Source organism: Cavia porcellus, unplaced genomic scaffold (genome assembly GCF_034190915.1).
Source record: "Cavia porcellus strain 051 isolate PalLab524CR breed Dunkin Hartley unplaced genomic scaffold, mCavPor4.1 scaffold_5, whole genome shotgun sequence".
NCBI classification, from domain to species: domain Eukaryota; kingdom Metazoa; phylum Chordata; class Mammalia; order Rodentia; family Caviidae; genus Cavia; species Cavia porcellus.
Window position 1 is genome coordinate 107861164 of NW_026947488.1, and position 14786 is coordinate 107875949.

At 40.6% G+C, this 14786-nt stretch overlaps 1 protein-coding gene across 6 annotated transcripts in view; it reads left to right on the forward strand.

Moving 5' to 3' along the window:
• The window catches only part of LOC134476164 (uncharacterized), a 70814-nt gene extending 57184 nt beyond the window's left edge, over nt 1–13630 (forward strand). For 3 of the 6 annotated variants that reach the window (XR_010047722.1, XR_010047724.1, XM_063249412.1), the window contains one exon: nt 2889–10912. Coding sequence is in view for 2 of the 6 variants with exons in the window: in XM_063249412.1 (XP_063105482.1) it covers nt 2889–2976 (88 nt within the window). In the remaining 4 variants the exon portion in view is untranslated. Of the gene's footprint in view, nt 1–2888; nt 10913–12970 lie in introns of those variants that run through there. The other 3 variants (XR_010047718.1, XR_010047721.1, XM_063249411.1) reach the window with 3 other exon arrangements.
• The last annotated feature ends 1156 nt before the right edge of the window (nt 13631–14786 follow it).

A 14786-nucleotide genomic window follows, 5' to 3' on the forward strand; every position in this document is an offset into this window, starting at 1 on the left:
CAATTTAATCAATTTTACTTGAGCAATTAACCTTATTGGTTGACCACATTTCTATCCCGCCTTATGCTTAACTTTCAGATTCCCATTTTTCCCTCCCCTGGACCCATCTAACCCCATGATTTAACTCTATACAAGTTTCTCAAAAAGACAGAGTCTTTAGCAACCCACTCAGAACTTTCCTGTCTCTCAGACAGAAGCTTTCCTTCTCCCAATAAATATATTCCACTCTTAAACTCCATCATTCCTAAAATTCATTCTTCAATTTTAGAGAACACAAACTCATACCAGATATATAGTAGGTAAGGAGTTTCATTCCCCTATACTATTAACATGAGCCAAATTAACATGACTATACTTTTATAATGTCTGAAATTTGTTCCTTTTCCTGCAGTTTCAAGTGATTAATACAATTCCCAGTGATTATAGTCCTGGCAATATCTAAAATTGTATACAACAATCATTATAAGTGTAAAATAATTGCTTTGATTGTATTATTTAGCAAGACATAGACTTTGCCATGGCACTAGTTTATATCTTACAAAAGAGAAGGTTCACCTATAATTGTTCAGAAAAATTTCTACATTATTGGCTGATTGAACAATTTTTAATTAGATAAACTGTATTTTTTCAGTTTCTAGAAGGCTTCTATTATATTATTGAAAGCTGTCTGTAGGCCTCTTGGACCTTGGCTATATATATTTTGATGAATAATTCTGTTTTGAAACTTGTATGAAGATGTATTTTTATCTTAGGATTAAATTCACTGCATTGACACTGATAGAGTAAAGCAAAAGCCCACTGCATTAATTTCCATTGGATACTCATGGCATTGAGCATGTGAATTACTGAGGAGGTAGATTAGCTTCATACATAGAAAAGAATCAGTACTGTTAGGATTTTGTGGCCCAATAGAGAAGCCCAATGATAGGATTATTTCCAAAAGATGAAAATATTTCCAAAAGATGAGAAATATAAAACAAAAAGAGGCCTTCATTCCGAGAACATGAAGAGAGATGTCTGGCACCCCCCCCACTGCTGGAGTCCAGTGATCTCTCTGGCGGATACGTGGGATGGAGGTGTGTAAGTAGCCTCGGTTTTGGGTGGAACCTAAGGAGGCATTAGGGATGCACAGGTAGCCCACTGGTCATAGATTTGGCACCATAGGTAAATTTCCATGTGCGGAAAGATGGCATCACAGGTAAATTCCTAGGGGTGGGGAGATAGGGTCTCCCTGCTTCTGGTTGAGGCTTTCCCAGCTACAGAGTCCTGTCTGGGCCAAAACCCTTTCACAGAATATAAGAAAAAGTAGCAGTGTCCTTTGTATTTAAAGAATGTGGAGAGGAGCCTCAAGCCACCAATGGTTTCCCTTTTTTTCTGATGGATTATGGGATTATAGGGTATATCTGAAATTTGGTGGTGCTGGCACTGACATTAAAATCATGTAAGGAGCTGATTGGACTTTTCTTTTGGCCCCTGGGAAAGGAATGAGGAAGTTGTATTCAGGGAAAAACCAGGAAGTAGCCATATGGGTAAGCATCCCTGATTTGATCTTTCAACCTGATGAACTACCACCATGATGTCCTGTAATTTATTCTAGGGCAAAACTCTTTAAAGTACACCCTTCAGTTTAAATTAAGAAATGAAAATAAAGAATTTTTGCTATGTGTCTTCTCCCATGGTTAGTGGTAAACAATTCATAAGGAAAATTTCCAGTCATTTCCTTAATGCACTGAAGATAGCATAAACAAAACTACAGATCAGTTCACATTCAGAAAACAGAAGCAGAACCAAAAGGCAAGGATAAAGCCTTTCAATGCAAATGCTCCTTAAGAGCTGAGATCAACATTTAAGAATACAATCATTTACAGATTTCTCTGACTTCAAGAAAGAGAAAAATTTACACTGTTATTGTTATAAGGTAATGAAACTCAAGGTCTACTATGTCTGGTATGAGTTTGTGTTCTCTGAAGTCAAAAAATGAATTTTAGAAAAAACAGAAGTCCAGATAATATAATTATTGGAAGAAAGAAAGCTGTGTGAGAGAGAGCAAATTTGTCCTGACTGGGTGGGCAAAGACTATTTTCCAAGGACTTTAAGTGAAATCATGTGGTGAGATGGTTTGAAGGGTGGGAAAATTGGGAACTCACAATGCAGATGGGCAAATGATGGGACAGAGCTATGGTAGCCAATAAGATAAATAGTTCAGGTAAAGTTGATTAAATTGAGAACAAAAGGGGAAGGGAGTCACATAGGAAGCAGGCATTGTTAGGCAACAGTGAATCTTCCCTTAGGGGTTTGGGAGGGTCACTACTGAGGTCATCAGGATGATAGGAACTATTTAAAATGTCAGTCTTTATAAGGATACATTTCTTTGAATGGTGACTCCTGACTTCCTCATAGTGCTAGGGAACTATTTAGAATATCAGTCCTTAGCATATGGATGAATTTGTTGATATTCTGTCTTGAGGCTTAGCCCGTAGCAGGAGTTGTCCATCTTCTCCATAGCTGCAAGGTATCTGGGTTTCTGGATGGGCTCCTAAGAGGACCCAACCTTCTCTCATTGCTAATCATAATTAACTAACTCAGCTCCACATAACAGTACTTTTAGGAAAATTGAATACAGATGTCTTGTGCTCTGGGTGAATGATCCTGGATGACAGTGTGCAACATATATACCAGTGTTGCCCTACAATTCATATGTTTTGAAATTTAGTTTTAGTTTATTTTTTCTTTTTATCCTTGAAATGAAATGGATTTGGAAATGAAAAGCCTGAGGTAAGGCACTTTGGTACACATATTCCTCTGTGTAGTTGAGATCAACACTGTTGAAGACAACCAGCTTCAGAAGTCTCTGATTACTTTCTATCATTTGGGATCCTCTCTTGCAGGAAGGAGTTCCTTTCCCTGTTTATTTTGGACTCAGAAAGAAAACAGTTGAGCAGCAGTCAATCAGTGATGAAGAGGCGGGCTATATGAAATGTCCAATCAGGTGAGCGGTGGCAGGAGGTCTCTTGGGTCTTTTCTGGTGTGTAGACATTGTTTACCTGTTTGGAATACAAAACTGGGAGCAGAATGCTTGCTGGATCTCATTTCCTGGTTTCGAAGTCCTGTGGCCTGATCAGCAAAGAGTCTGGGAGACCCTCTAACCACGGAATGGTGAGGCTTTGGATTGGAGCCCATAAAAAGGGCAGAATTGGGAAAAAACAGTTACAAGTGGTTACAAGCAGTTCTGGTGTGTGTAGACTCAGGTATTTAGTTAGTGTCAGCTCCTGAGCTCTTCTAGCATTGGCCTTGGGTCATCCACTTTCCCTTTTTCTCCTGCTGGGAACAAGGGTGATTCTGTGTCCCCAGAACCCTGAATTAAATATGATAGCATCAGAATGGATTATCATCTTTGAAATTTTCTACTGTCCTGGCACCTCCATCATAAGGAGCAGTGGAAGGAGCTTGGGAAGCCCTGACTCTGATGCATTTTGTAGCTGGAGCAGCAGTACTTAGCTTGGTCTCTGCTCTTATTCCAGGGATCAGCAATCCTGATGCTCTAAAGTTTATTAATGTATGTAATGCAGGGCCTCATATCGCAATGGCACTTCTTAAACCTGTACTTTTTTGTATTTATAGGGATTGCCTAAATGTATGTTATGTTCTCACATTTCCAACCTCATGACAGGTGTTGGCAAAATCAAGAGAATTCAGAGATGTGTAGTGATGTGCTTCAGTGGAGGAAGGCTTTCCAAACACCTGGTGAACTCCTGTGCAAAGAATTTCTGAACATACTTAATGTGTCACATGTGCTCATAGACTATGTTTGTGAGAACAGCCATAGAGGTTTGAATTTTGAGGGAAAAAAAGCAGATATAAAAGTGTCATCAAGGGCAGGGTAAAGGGTGCTTGCTAAGGACAAATTCTAGAAAGGGGTGCCTGTTAAATTCTCACTGAAAAATGCCTAAATGTAGTCATTTGCATGAACATATAAATACATGATATCCTTCTGAATGGAAAGGAATATGGGTGTTATCTCTGAATTAAGAGCTAATTTAATAGCTTGGTAGATCATATACATTGTTTAAATATGGAAATGCTCTGTGATGGACTTTACTAATTCCTATAAAGGAGATGCCCTAAATTGAAATTGTGCAGGGATAGCAATAGTCTAGACATGAAGGGTTTTCTGCTTAGCATGGATCACAGGAGCATGAAAAGGATGTGGAGGTGACTGGCAGGACACAGTGTGCAAATAACAGGACATACAACAGAGAGGGTCTTCCCTGAAAGTCAGGTAGTTCTTAGGGTAAGCATGCAGTTAAAGTTGAATTATGATTTCTTCCTTGAGGTGAATAACACCAGCTCTGCTAACAATCGGTATTCCACATCCCTGTCAACCCATGAATTCTGTGTTCTTCACTTGAGATCTAGTTTTGATTATCTCAAATTATGACCCAGTATCATGAAGGTAAAATTTCAATTTTTTTTTGTGCCAAGGATGGAACTCATGATCTCAAGCTTGCAAGTTAGGTTTTCATGCTGCTAGTTAAATACCCAGCTCTGAAAGTGTTTTCTGTATATTATGGATGATATCAACATTTTTCCTCAGAAAATGTTGAACATTGTGGAATTTTTCTATATTGTATGGCTAAATTTTTTAAAGCAAACCAAAAGTGTCCTATGCAGTCACTTTTCAAGTTTCACATTGTCTGTGGGGTGTCTCAGTCAGGGTTTCTCTATTTCAGACAGCTCTGTAACTTAGGCTAGCTCCAAACTCAAGGAAGTTCTCCTGCATCAGCCTCCCAAGATAGATTTCTTCTATCTGAGTGGAAAGTAATCACTTGTTGACACTGAGGTATAATTTGAAGCTTGCACTTGGTTTAATTGTTTATATGTTTTTTACATACAGCAGTTTTCCATGAACATTTGAGTTATTATTTATGTACCATATTTGATGTTATTTATGTTTTGTTCTGTGAAACTGTGAGAGTCGACCCCCCTGCTACAACCCCCTCCCCAGGGCGGGGAATGAAAGGGTTAACTCCCTAACTCCCCAGAGCGGGGAATGAAAGGGTTAACTCCCTAACTCCCCAGAGCGGGGAATGAAAGGGTTGACTCCCTAACTCCCCGGAGCTCTCAGAACAGAGCAGTAAAGAGTGCTTCACTCCCTAAACCTTTCCCAGGAGATAGTCAGAGCAGGGCCAAAAGGAATGTCTCTGCTAGTCATTAACCACTAAATGCTCTGTTCTCTATAAAGATAGAGATAAGCAAAAGAATATACTGTATAAACAGGACCAGGGAGCACCTGGCACTCTAAGGTCAACCCAAGACCCTCGGTCTCCATGGTTACTCAGCCCCAAACCCTCAAATCAGCATTAGCCAGGTCCTGCGCCGCTCAAAATTAACCAATGCGATTTGCTTCTGTAAACTTACTTGCCTCCTACATGTACCTTTAAAAACCCTACACAAATTCCCCTCGGGGCCCCTCTGCACTTGTTTGCCTGAGGGACCCCATGCGCATGGAAATAAACTTTTTTCCCTCACCAAGAATTGAGTCCTTGGGGTCTCTTTCCCTGCGGCGTCGGCCCTAACATCTTGGAGGCCCCAGCGAGATAGCACGTCTCACGGGAGGTGACCTCAACGGCTCTGCGGTGGGTGAGTACGACCGGTCGCTTCTTATTTTTACTCTGAGGATCAATCTACCGGTATTTTATGCCCCGAGTCAACCGGGCAATTTTTGTTACCTGTTTTTGTTATCTGTTCTCTGTTCTCTGGTGACCGGGGGACGCCCCACACGGTTTTCCGTGACTCACCGTCTGTGATAGGATTTTCCTATCGGTTTGGGGCCCAATCTGTGGTCCGTCAGGGCCAATTCGGAGACACCCTCTGAGGTGACTCGTTTGGGGAATTTCATTCCCAATCTGTGGTCCGTCTGGGCCAATCTGGGGAATTTCATTCCCAATCTGTGGTCCGTCCGGGCCAATCTGGAGGCACCCCCTAAGGTGACTCGTTTGATGTGAAACTAATGCGTGAGAGTGAGGTGGCCGGCCTGTTTGTCCTGTATGTTGTGACTGTTGTGAACGGTTATTTGTTGTGTCGCGTGTACGCTAACCACTCTTTGTCTTCAGAACATCATGGGCCAGACGACATCGTCCCCATTGTCCCTCAGCCTCAACCATTGGTCGGAGGCTCGAGAGAGGGCTCACAATCTCTCCTTACAGGTTAAAAAAGTAAATGACAGACTTTCTGCTCGTCTGAGTGGCCCACATTCTCCGTGGGTTGGCTACCGGAGGGGACTTTCCACCTTCCCCTCATCTTAGCAGTTAAGAACATCATCTTCTGCCCTGGACGAGAGGGCCACCCCGACCGGATCGCCTACATCTTGGTATGACAAGACCTCAGGGAGGAGCCCCCACTGTGGGTAAAACCCTTCCTTCCTCCGCCCTCTCCTTGGTTGCCTGTTTAAACTTGTTACTAACTTAGGGGCTTCTTGCCCATTTCTGTTGTAGGATCCATATGGCTTATTAGATTCAAGGTTCATGATAAGAAAAATTATTTCCTTTAGCTGACCAAACTATGCAAGAAGCTCCCTTTGTTTGTGTCTTTAATGTTGTGGCACCTTGTTTAATATGTAAGACTTCAATTGATTTCTTGCAACCTCGGCATGCCTTTTAAAAGGAGTATTTTTTCTCTCTGGTGAAAATATAAACATGTGCACATATATATGTATATCTATGGTTGTTAAGAGTCATGTCAACTTTGCCAAGTAAAAACCAGGCGGTACTATATTTGAGCCAGTTAAAAGGTTACAGTTTTGTTTTTAAAATACAACATTTTTATGTGGTAAAAAGACATAAAATAAGTATGTTTTGGGCTACTAGAAGGTGACTTCAAGGGTTTTGTTGAGAGTTTTGATGTTGTCTGAGAAGTGAGAAAAAAAGGTAATTGACTGGTAATAGTAAAAAGAGGGACAAAGAGAGTGGTCTTCAAGTAAAGGTGTCTGGCTATGCCAGAATGTAAAAAAAGATTAAAGCTTAGTTTGAGAGGTATTATTGTAAGTTGTAGAAGGCTCAAGAGGATGTGAATTTTATTTGTCTTGGTTTATAGTACTACAAATAACAGGTTTGACAAAAAGTAAATGTGTTCAGAATTTGACAGTATTAGATCAGTTTTGGTAAAAGTATACATAAGATTGTACTTTGCTGCAAAATGTTTTCATTAAAATGAGATTATAGGTGATATTAAAAATAAGATACAAGTTCTTACATGCGCTGTAAACATCTGGGAGATTATACAGCACAATTTTGTTACCTATGAAAAAGCCCTTTTTGTTAAAAATATAATTTTAATAAAATAATGGCCTGTCACGTGACACCCTTGGACAAAAAAACAGTGTGCCATCCAGATGAAGCCGGCTCTCTGATCCGGAATGCCAAAACCATGTTCTCCTTTTGTGCCACCCTGACTGGACATCCAGAGGTAAGGAGGTTTCCCAATATTGCCAGTTGTTCTCTTTGTAACTCAGTCGGCCCCACATGTTAGACAAAAATTACAAAGGTTTAAAAGGTTTAAAAAAATGCCCCTCAGCCAGTTAATAGAGATAGCACAAAAAGGTCTTTGAGAACTAAAAAATTTACAAAAAGATAGCCAAGGTGTTAAAATTGCTCTAAAAAAAAAAAAAAACTTTTAAAAAACAGACGAGAGTTTCTGGGGGCAGTTGGATACTGTAGGCTAAATTTTACTGAAAAGCTTGCCTCTATATGACTGACTCCCATAAGGGAGAAACTCAAAATTCGCTGAACTGGACTGATAAATGTAAACAGGCCTTCCAACAGCTCAAGCGGGCCTTGACAGAGGCCCCAGCCCTGGGACTCCCTGACGTTACCAAGCCTTTCATCTTGTTCATAGATAAACTCAGGGACATTGCCAAAGGAGTCCTAACTCAGGACATTGGCCCTTAAAAGAGGCCTATAGCCTACCTCTCCAAAGACTTGATCCAGTAACAGGAGTATGGCCCCCTGCCTAAGAATACTAGCTACTGTGACAATGTTACTTAAGGAGACAAAAAAACTCGCTTTGGGCAAGTGATTTCTGTGGTAACCTCTCACAGTTTAGAGACTCTTATCAAAACCCCTCCTAAAAAAGGCTCTCAAATGCCAGAATTCTACTGTCAAGCCCTGCTTCTAGACCCAGAGTTAATGATGTTCAAGACTTCTTCAGCTTTAAACCCAGCCACCCTTATGCCTGATGATGATCCGGAGGAACAAAGGACACCTCTCCATGAGTGTGCTGACATCCTCGAACTGCAGCAGAACCTACAGGCTGATCTTACTGACCAGCTTTTGGGAAATGCCAACAACTGTTCGATGAAAACAGCTTCATCCAAAACGACAAACGAGTGGCCGGGGCAGCAGTGACCACCGAAAAGGAGGTACTCTGGGTTAAGCGGGTAGAGCCTGGCACTTCTGCCCAAAAGGCGGAGCTTATTGCTTTGACTAAAAGGCTAAAACTAGCCACAAAAAAGAGGGTAAACATTTTTTTACTGAAGACATCCCTTTGCTACTGTACATATACGGGGAAGCCATCTAAAAATGCTCCACAGATTCTAGATTTGCTGGCAGCTGTCTGGCTGCCTCAATGGGTTGCTATTCCTTACAAGGCTCACCCAACCAGAGATAAAAAATAACAACCACATCAGAGGGGTCAACCAAGAAAGTAACTGCTCTGATACTAGTCCTCTGACCTTGTCAGAACTAGTCTACACAAAAAAAAAAAAGACCTACAGTTGACATCTCAACTTGGAATAAAGTCTCCCACCCCAAGGGGCTAATACCAGTTACCTGATAAACAAGTACTGTTACTGGAGGCACTAGGGTGGGAGCTGTTTCACCTTACAGAATTGTTCAGAACTCAGTATTTTATTCCAAAACTCTACAAACTGACCACCTCTTCGAGCTCCAGATGCCCACAGTGTTTGTTAGTCAACTCAGCCAAGAGCTCTGCGTTGGAGACCACCCGACATCAAAAAATTGTTCCAGGAGAACATTAAAAAATAAACTTCATGGACATGGTAAAACTTAATTTACAGGGACACTGCTATCTCTTGGTATTAATAAACATTTTTACTGGCTAGGTAGAGGCTTTCCCTACTAAGTCTGAGTCAGCCTTAGTGGTAGTTAAAAGGCTATTACATGAGATCATACCTTGATTTGGCCTCCCACTATCAATGGGGTCCGATAATGGCCTGGCTTTCATAGCCCGAGTCACCCAAAAGTTAGCCCAGACATTAAAGATTAATTAAAACTCCACTGTGCCTATCAGCCACAAAGCTCAGGGCAAGTAAAACGTATAAACCAAAGTCTCAAGGACATTTTAGCTAAGCTGTCTTCAAAAACTGGCAATAATTGGATGAGCCTTCTTCCCTTTACACTGTTAAGAACTAGATATACCCCATATGTTTCCAAAATTTCCCCCTTTAAAGCCATGTTTGGGAGGCCCCCGCCATTGGTTCCAAGATTGTCAAAAGACAAATTAGCTGAAATTACTAATCGAGATCTTAAGTCCCTACAGACACTCCAACCTGTGTTGGCCTGGATCCACCAGCTGTTTAGACAAAAACACTTGGACCTGCCTTCAGAGACCAAGGCCTCAAGGACTCCAGTCTTGGTTCGATGTCACCACCGTGACTCCCTTAAACCCCGCTGAAAAAGACCTTTCACCGTGGTGCTCAGTACCCCCACTGCCATCAAGATAGCAGGAAAAACTGCGCGGATTCACTACACTCATGTAAAGCCACTGGAAACAGCAGACAACGAGGGACATACTCAGTGGACTACACAACAGACTGGTAACCCTTAAAGTTAAAAATTGACTAACTGTTTTAGCTTGCTTGTTTTGATTTTAATAACATTAATGCCGACCTTACATGGCGGCTTTGGTCCCCCTGTAAGCAAAAAAAAAAAAAACCAATTGTTAAAGATCTTTTGTTTTAAAAAAAAGGGGGGTCTCTGCGCCGCACTTAGAAAAAAATGTTGTTTTTACACTGATCATACTGGGATTGTAAAAGATACAATAAAAAAAAAGTTGAAAAAAAAATCAGATCTCAAGAGCCCCCTTCAAATAAAGCCAAAGTGTTCTCTTTCCGAGAATCAATTCTGCCCTATATCCTCCCTTTATTGAGACCCCTGGCCGGATTCATTATAGTCATGGCTATAGCCCCTTGCCTCATTAACCGAGTAACCCGGTTTGTGAGGGCTCAGATCTCTCAGGTAAAAGTTATGGTGCTACGTCAACAATATGACCCCTTACCTATACAGGACTTTTAGGATTAAAAGTCATTGGAGAAATAAAAGGGGGGAATGTGAGAGTCGACCCCCCTGCTACAACCCCCTCCCCAGGGCGGGGAATGAAAGGGTTAACTCCCTAACTCCCCAGAGCAGGGAATGAAAGGGTTAACTCCCTAACTCCCCAGAGCGGGGAATGAAAGGGTTGACTCCCTAACTCCCCGGAGCTCTCAGAACAGAGCAGTAAAGAGTGCTTCACTCCCTAAACCTTTCCCAGGAGATAGTCAGAGCAGGGCCAAAAGGAATGTCTCTGCTAGTCATTAACCACTAAATGCTCTGTTCTCTATAAAGATAGAGATAAGCAAAAGAATATACTGTATAAACAGGACCAGGGAGCACCTGGCACTCTAAGGTCAACCCAAGACCCTCGGTCTCCATGGTTACTCAGCCCCAAACCCTCAAATCAGCATTAGCCAGGTCCTGCGCCGCTCAAAATTAACCAATGCGATTTGCTTCTGTAAACTTACTTGCCTCCTACATGTACCTTTAAAAACCCTACACAAATTCCCCTCGGGGCCCCTCTGCACTTGTTTGCCTGAGGGACCCCATGCGCATGGAAATAAACTTTTTTCCCTCACCAAGAATTGAGTCCTTGGGGTCTCTTTCCCTGCGGCGTCGGCCCTAACAAAACCAAATTGAAATCTCAAAATGCTGCTTAAGTATATTAAGAACAAAGGACTTAGTGGCCTAATTGAAATTTGAAGAGATATCATTGGTAGTACATCAGAGTGATTGATGAGCTATTTGTCTACCTCTGTGCTTTATGGATGCTGGTCCTGCAGGCTCTCACTATGAGCTCTGCATTACAGACAGTGCACAGGGACTCTTGCAGTGACTCAGCACAAGAATCAGTGCTCCTATTTGGCTGTTACATTAGCTGTGAGTTGCAATATAGCATCAAATTTGCTGTCTCAAAAATGTGTATATACAAGAAATTAATCCCCAAGATATGGAATTAAGATTTCAAGAAATCAGTCTCCATTCAGCTGTTTTGTTTGGTTTTATTTGTTTAGTTTAGTTTTGTTTTATTGAGACATGTTTTCTCTATGTATATCAGCTAGATTTGAACCCCTTATGGAGTGCAGAATTGCCCTAACCTCAAAGCAGCACTCCTGTGTCAGCCTCTTGAGTGCTGGGATTATAGATATGTGTGTTTTTACCGTAGAAAATATTGAGGCTTGTAACTTAGCTGTGTTGTAGCTTGTCATAATAGATGCCATCTTGAGCTTTGTGTTTAACTAGTGCCCTGTATTTTACCCTGAAAAATGGAAAATCACAGGGTAGAAGTCCCAGGAGAAAAGCAAAATGAGCTATACCCAAAGAAAAAAATTGACCTGCTCAACAGAAGAAGCAGAATACAGTTGTCATCCAAAAATTATTATAAGATTCTAGCTAAATGATTTCCAACAGGATCTTTTTGTGATTCTATCTTTTAAAACATCTGTAACTTTCCAGTTCAAAGCCTCTTGTTTAGATGTTGAAATGGGTGTGGGGGTTCTGTATACAAGTAGTCCTGAGACCATCTAATGAAATTCCACATTTCTCAAATGGGTTGCTTGGATTCCTGTATTGTTGTTCACAAACTCAACGCAAGCTTCAGAAACCTTTACTGACACAAGCAAACACCAGGATTAAATGACAGTGCCACTGAAATGAAAGAATAGTAGTTTAAAGGAGAGGAGAAAAAGACAAATGCCATGTACTATAATGCCCACCTCTTTTCCCCAGCAATGAAGAGGCTGAAACAGGAGAATGGCCATGTATTCAAGGACAGCCTAACCTACATAGTGAGTGCAAGGCTGGCCAGGACTCCAAAGTGAGACTATGTCTTTAAAGCAAAAAACTAAAATGAAAATAATAAACAACCAAGGTGATAGAAAGACTATTTAAAAAATCAATAATAGAGCTGAGTGAAAGTTGACTTATGCAAAATGGGAATTATTGAATGATTATGCAGAAGAAGGAAGGCCATGTAGTGGCATGCAAGAGGAAGTGACAATCACAGATTTAGGAATGACAACTATAGTACTACAGCACAACAGTGACCTCCTTCCTCCAATACATTTGCAGTTCACTAAATGGAGGACTTATAAAAGCTCATGGAAATGTTAAGCTCAAGGCAAACAAGCAGATTGATATCCAGGCTTTGGAACACGGCCTTTAACAGACATTTCATATTTAGATTGAGATAAGAGAAATATAATCCTGCCCTGTTTGATGTCAAATGCACCAAATTTAATGGCTCACAACTTTGAGAAGTGAAGAAGTTACAAACCAAAAGAAGATCAAAAATTTTCTTAGAAAAAAAGAGAGAAGAATATCCCTGGATTTTCAGGAGTGGTCTTCAGTGTTTTGGCCACAGACCTATTGTCAGGGGTCATTTATACAGGAAAGTCACAATGTGGGTACAGTGTGTGTCTCAGACTACAATCAACCTATAAGCTTATAGCTGCTTAACTAATATTATTCATCAGGGGAACAAATCAGTCAGAAAAGGTATGTGGAAAGAGCCAAGGCATTTTGTGGGAACGATAGTCCAGTTGTTCTGGTCATTGAGTATGGTAATTGATGCTTATCTGAACTTCCTGGAGGAGGTTGTGGTAACTGTGGTACATTTCAAGCTGTTTTTTTTTTCTCTGCAGGAGTATGTAGACCTGGTCACTGCATCTTCATCTTCAGTTCTGGCTTTCTTCACCTGTGCCTGTAACAGTGATTGTTGTATTTAGTTTTTTGCATTGACTCTCTGAGGTTCCAGTTCCTCTGATTGTATATCAGTTTCTCTCTGCATTGACATCCTGTGCTAAAAGTAGTATTTGAGTCAATTAACTGATGTTTATACATTTAAAAATATTCATTAATACAGGCCAGGGATTTAGCTCAGCAGGCAGAAATGCCTGCCTGGAAAGTGCTAGGTTGTAACTTTGATCCTTGGTATCTAAAAAAAAAATGTAATTTAAACTGCAAGGAAAGAAAATAATTTCTTTCGTGAAAATGTAGGTTTACAAAATTTATAATTAAATATGTCAATTGCAAAGTAAACATTGTTAATAGTCATATTTAGTATCTAAAGTTGTTTGGGCTGGGGATTGAGCTCAGTGAAACAAGGAGCTGCCTAGAGAGCACAAGGTCATGAGTTTAATCCCTCATACAAAAAAAATTCACAGTTGTCAACGATGCAGTGCTGTGAGCACATTTATTGAAACTTATGCTTGTTAATTAAGAGGCTCAATGTTTCTTTTTTGGTCTGTGAAATACCTGCAGATAACATGGCAATTACAGTGAATGATGTACTGTCCCCTAGAGGATTGCTATTTTCTGAGTTGTTTTTAGTTTTTGTTTTCCCACATATTTGAAAGTTGAAAATGTTGGCTGATGCTAGCTAGAAAAACTGTGATAAAATTTTTTTCAATTTAATGATATATTTCCCTATATCCATTAAGAACATTTATTTGCTACAATTACTCAAAGTCAAATTGATAAACAATTCTTAAAGTTACAGATAGCTGAGTTAGTCAGAAATACAGGCAACCATACCGTGATAAAGTGGAATGCAATTTCTGACCTTCTATGTCTGGTATGAGTTTGTGTTCTCTAAAGTGCAAGAATGAATTTTAGGAACAACAGAGTTGAAGAGCAGAATATATTTATTGAGAGAGAGAAAGTGAAAATATTTTGCTCTAGATAGGACATTTTGGGAGAGAGAGGTGGAACCAGGGGACTTTTACCTGGAAGTCACTTTCCTTTTCCCTATTCAACTGACCTGTGGCCAGAAAAGAATCTCAATCAGCTACTTGCATATCAGCAATGCCACCTTTAAGCACCACCCAAGTCAAAAACTATATGTATGCCCCCCACACACTTCCAAAAGAAAAAGCCAGACCCCCAGTGGTCATGGGGTTCTCTCCATATTCTTAGAATAAAGGCCATTTTGACTTTATATTCTCTTCTTTACTACACCAAAAATCCTATCAGAAAGCTTCTGTCTGAGAGAAACAGGAGGGATTCTGAGCAGATAGCAAAGGACTCTGTCTTTTATAGGGACTTTATAGAATAAAATCATGTGGTGAAAATGCTTTAAAGTGGGTTAGATTACTGAGATTACTGAGGAGGTAGCTTAGCACAATAGAGAAGGTGAATGTAAGAATGTAAAAGTGGCCTTTTATTTAAAGAATATGGAGACAAGCCCACAGCCACAAAGGGCTTGGCTTTTATTTTTTTTTCTGACTGACTATGGGGTTATGGGGTATATGTGACTTTTGACTGGATGTGGTGCTTGGAGGGGACATTGATGTCATGCTAGGAGCTAATGGGAATTTTATTTAGGCCCCAGAAAGAAAGAGGGTGTTATAATCAAGGAGAAAAGAGGAAGTGGCCATGTGAGTAAGCATCCCTGAGTTCACCTTCTTTCACTTTGAACTACCACTATGAGGTCCTGTAATTTTTCTAGGGCAAAACTCT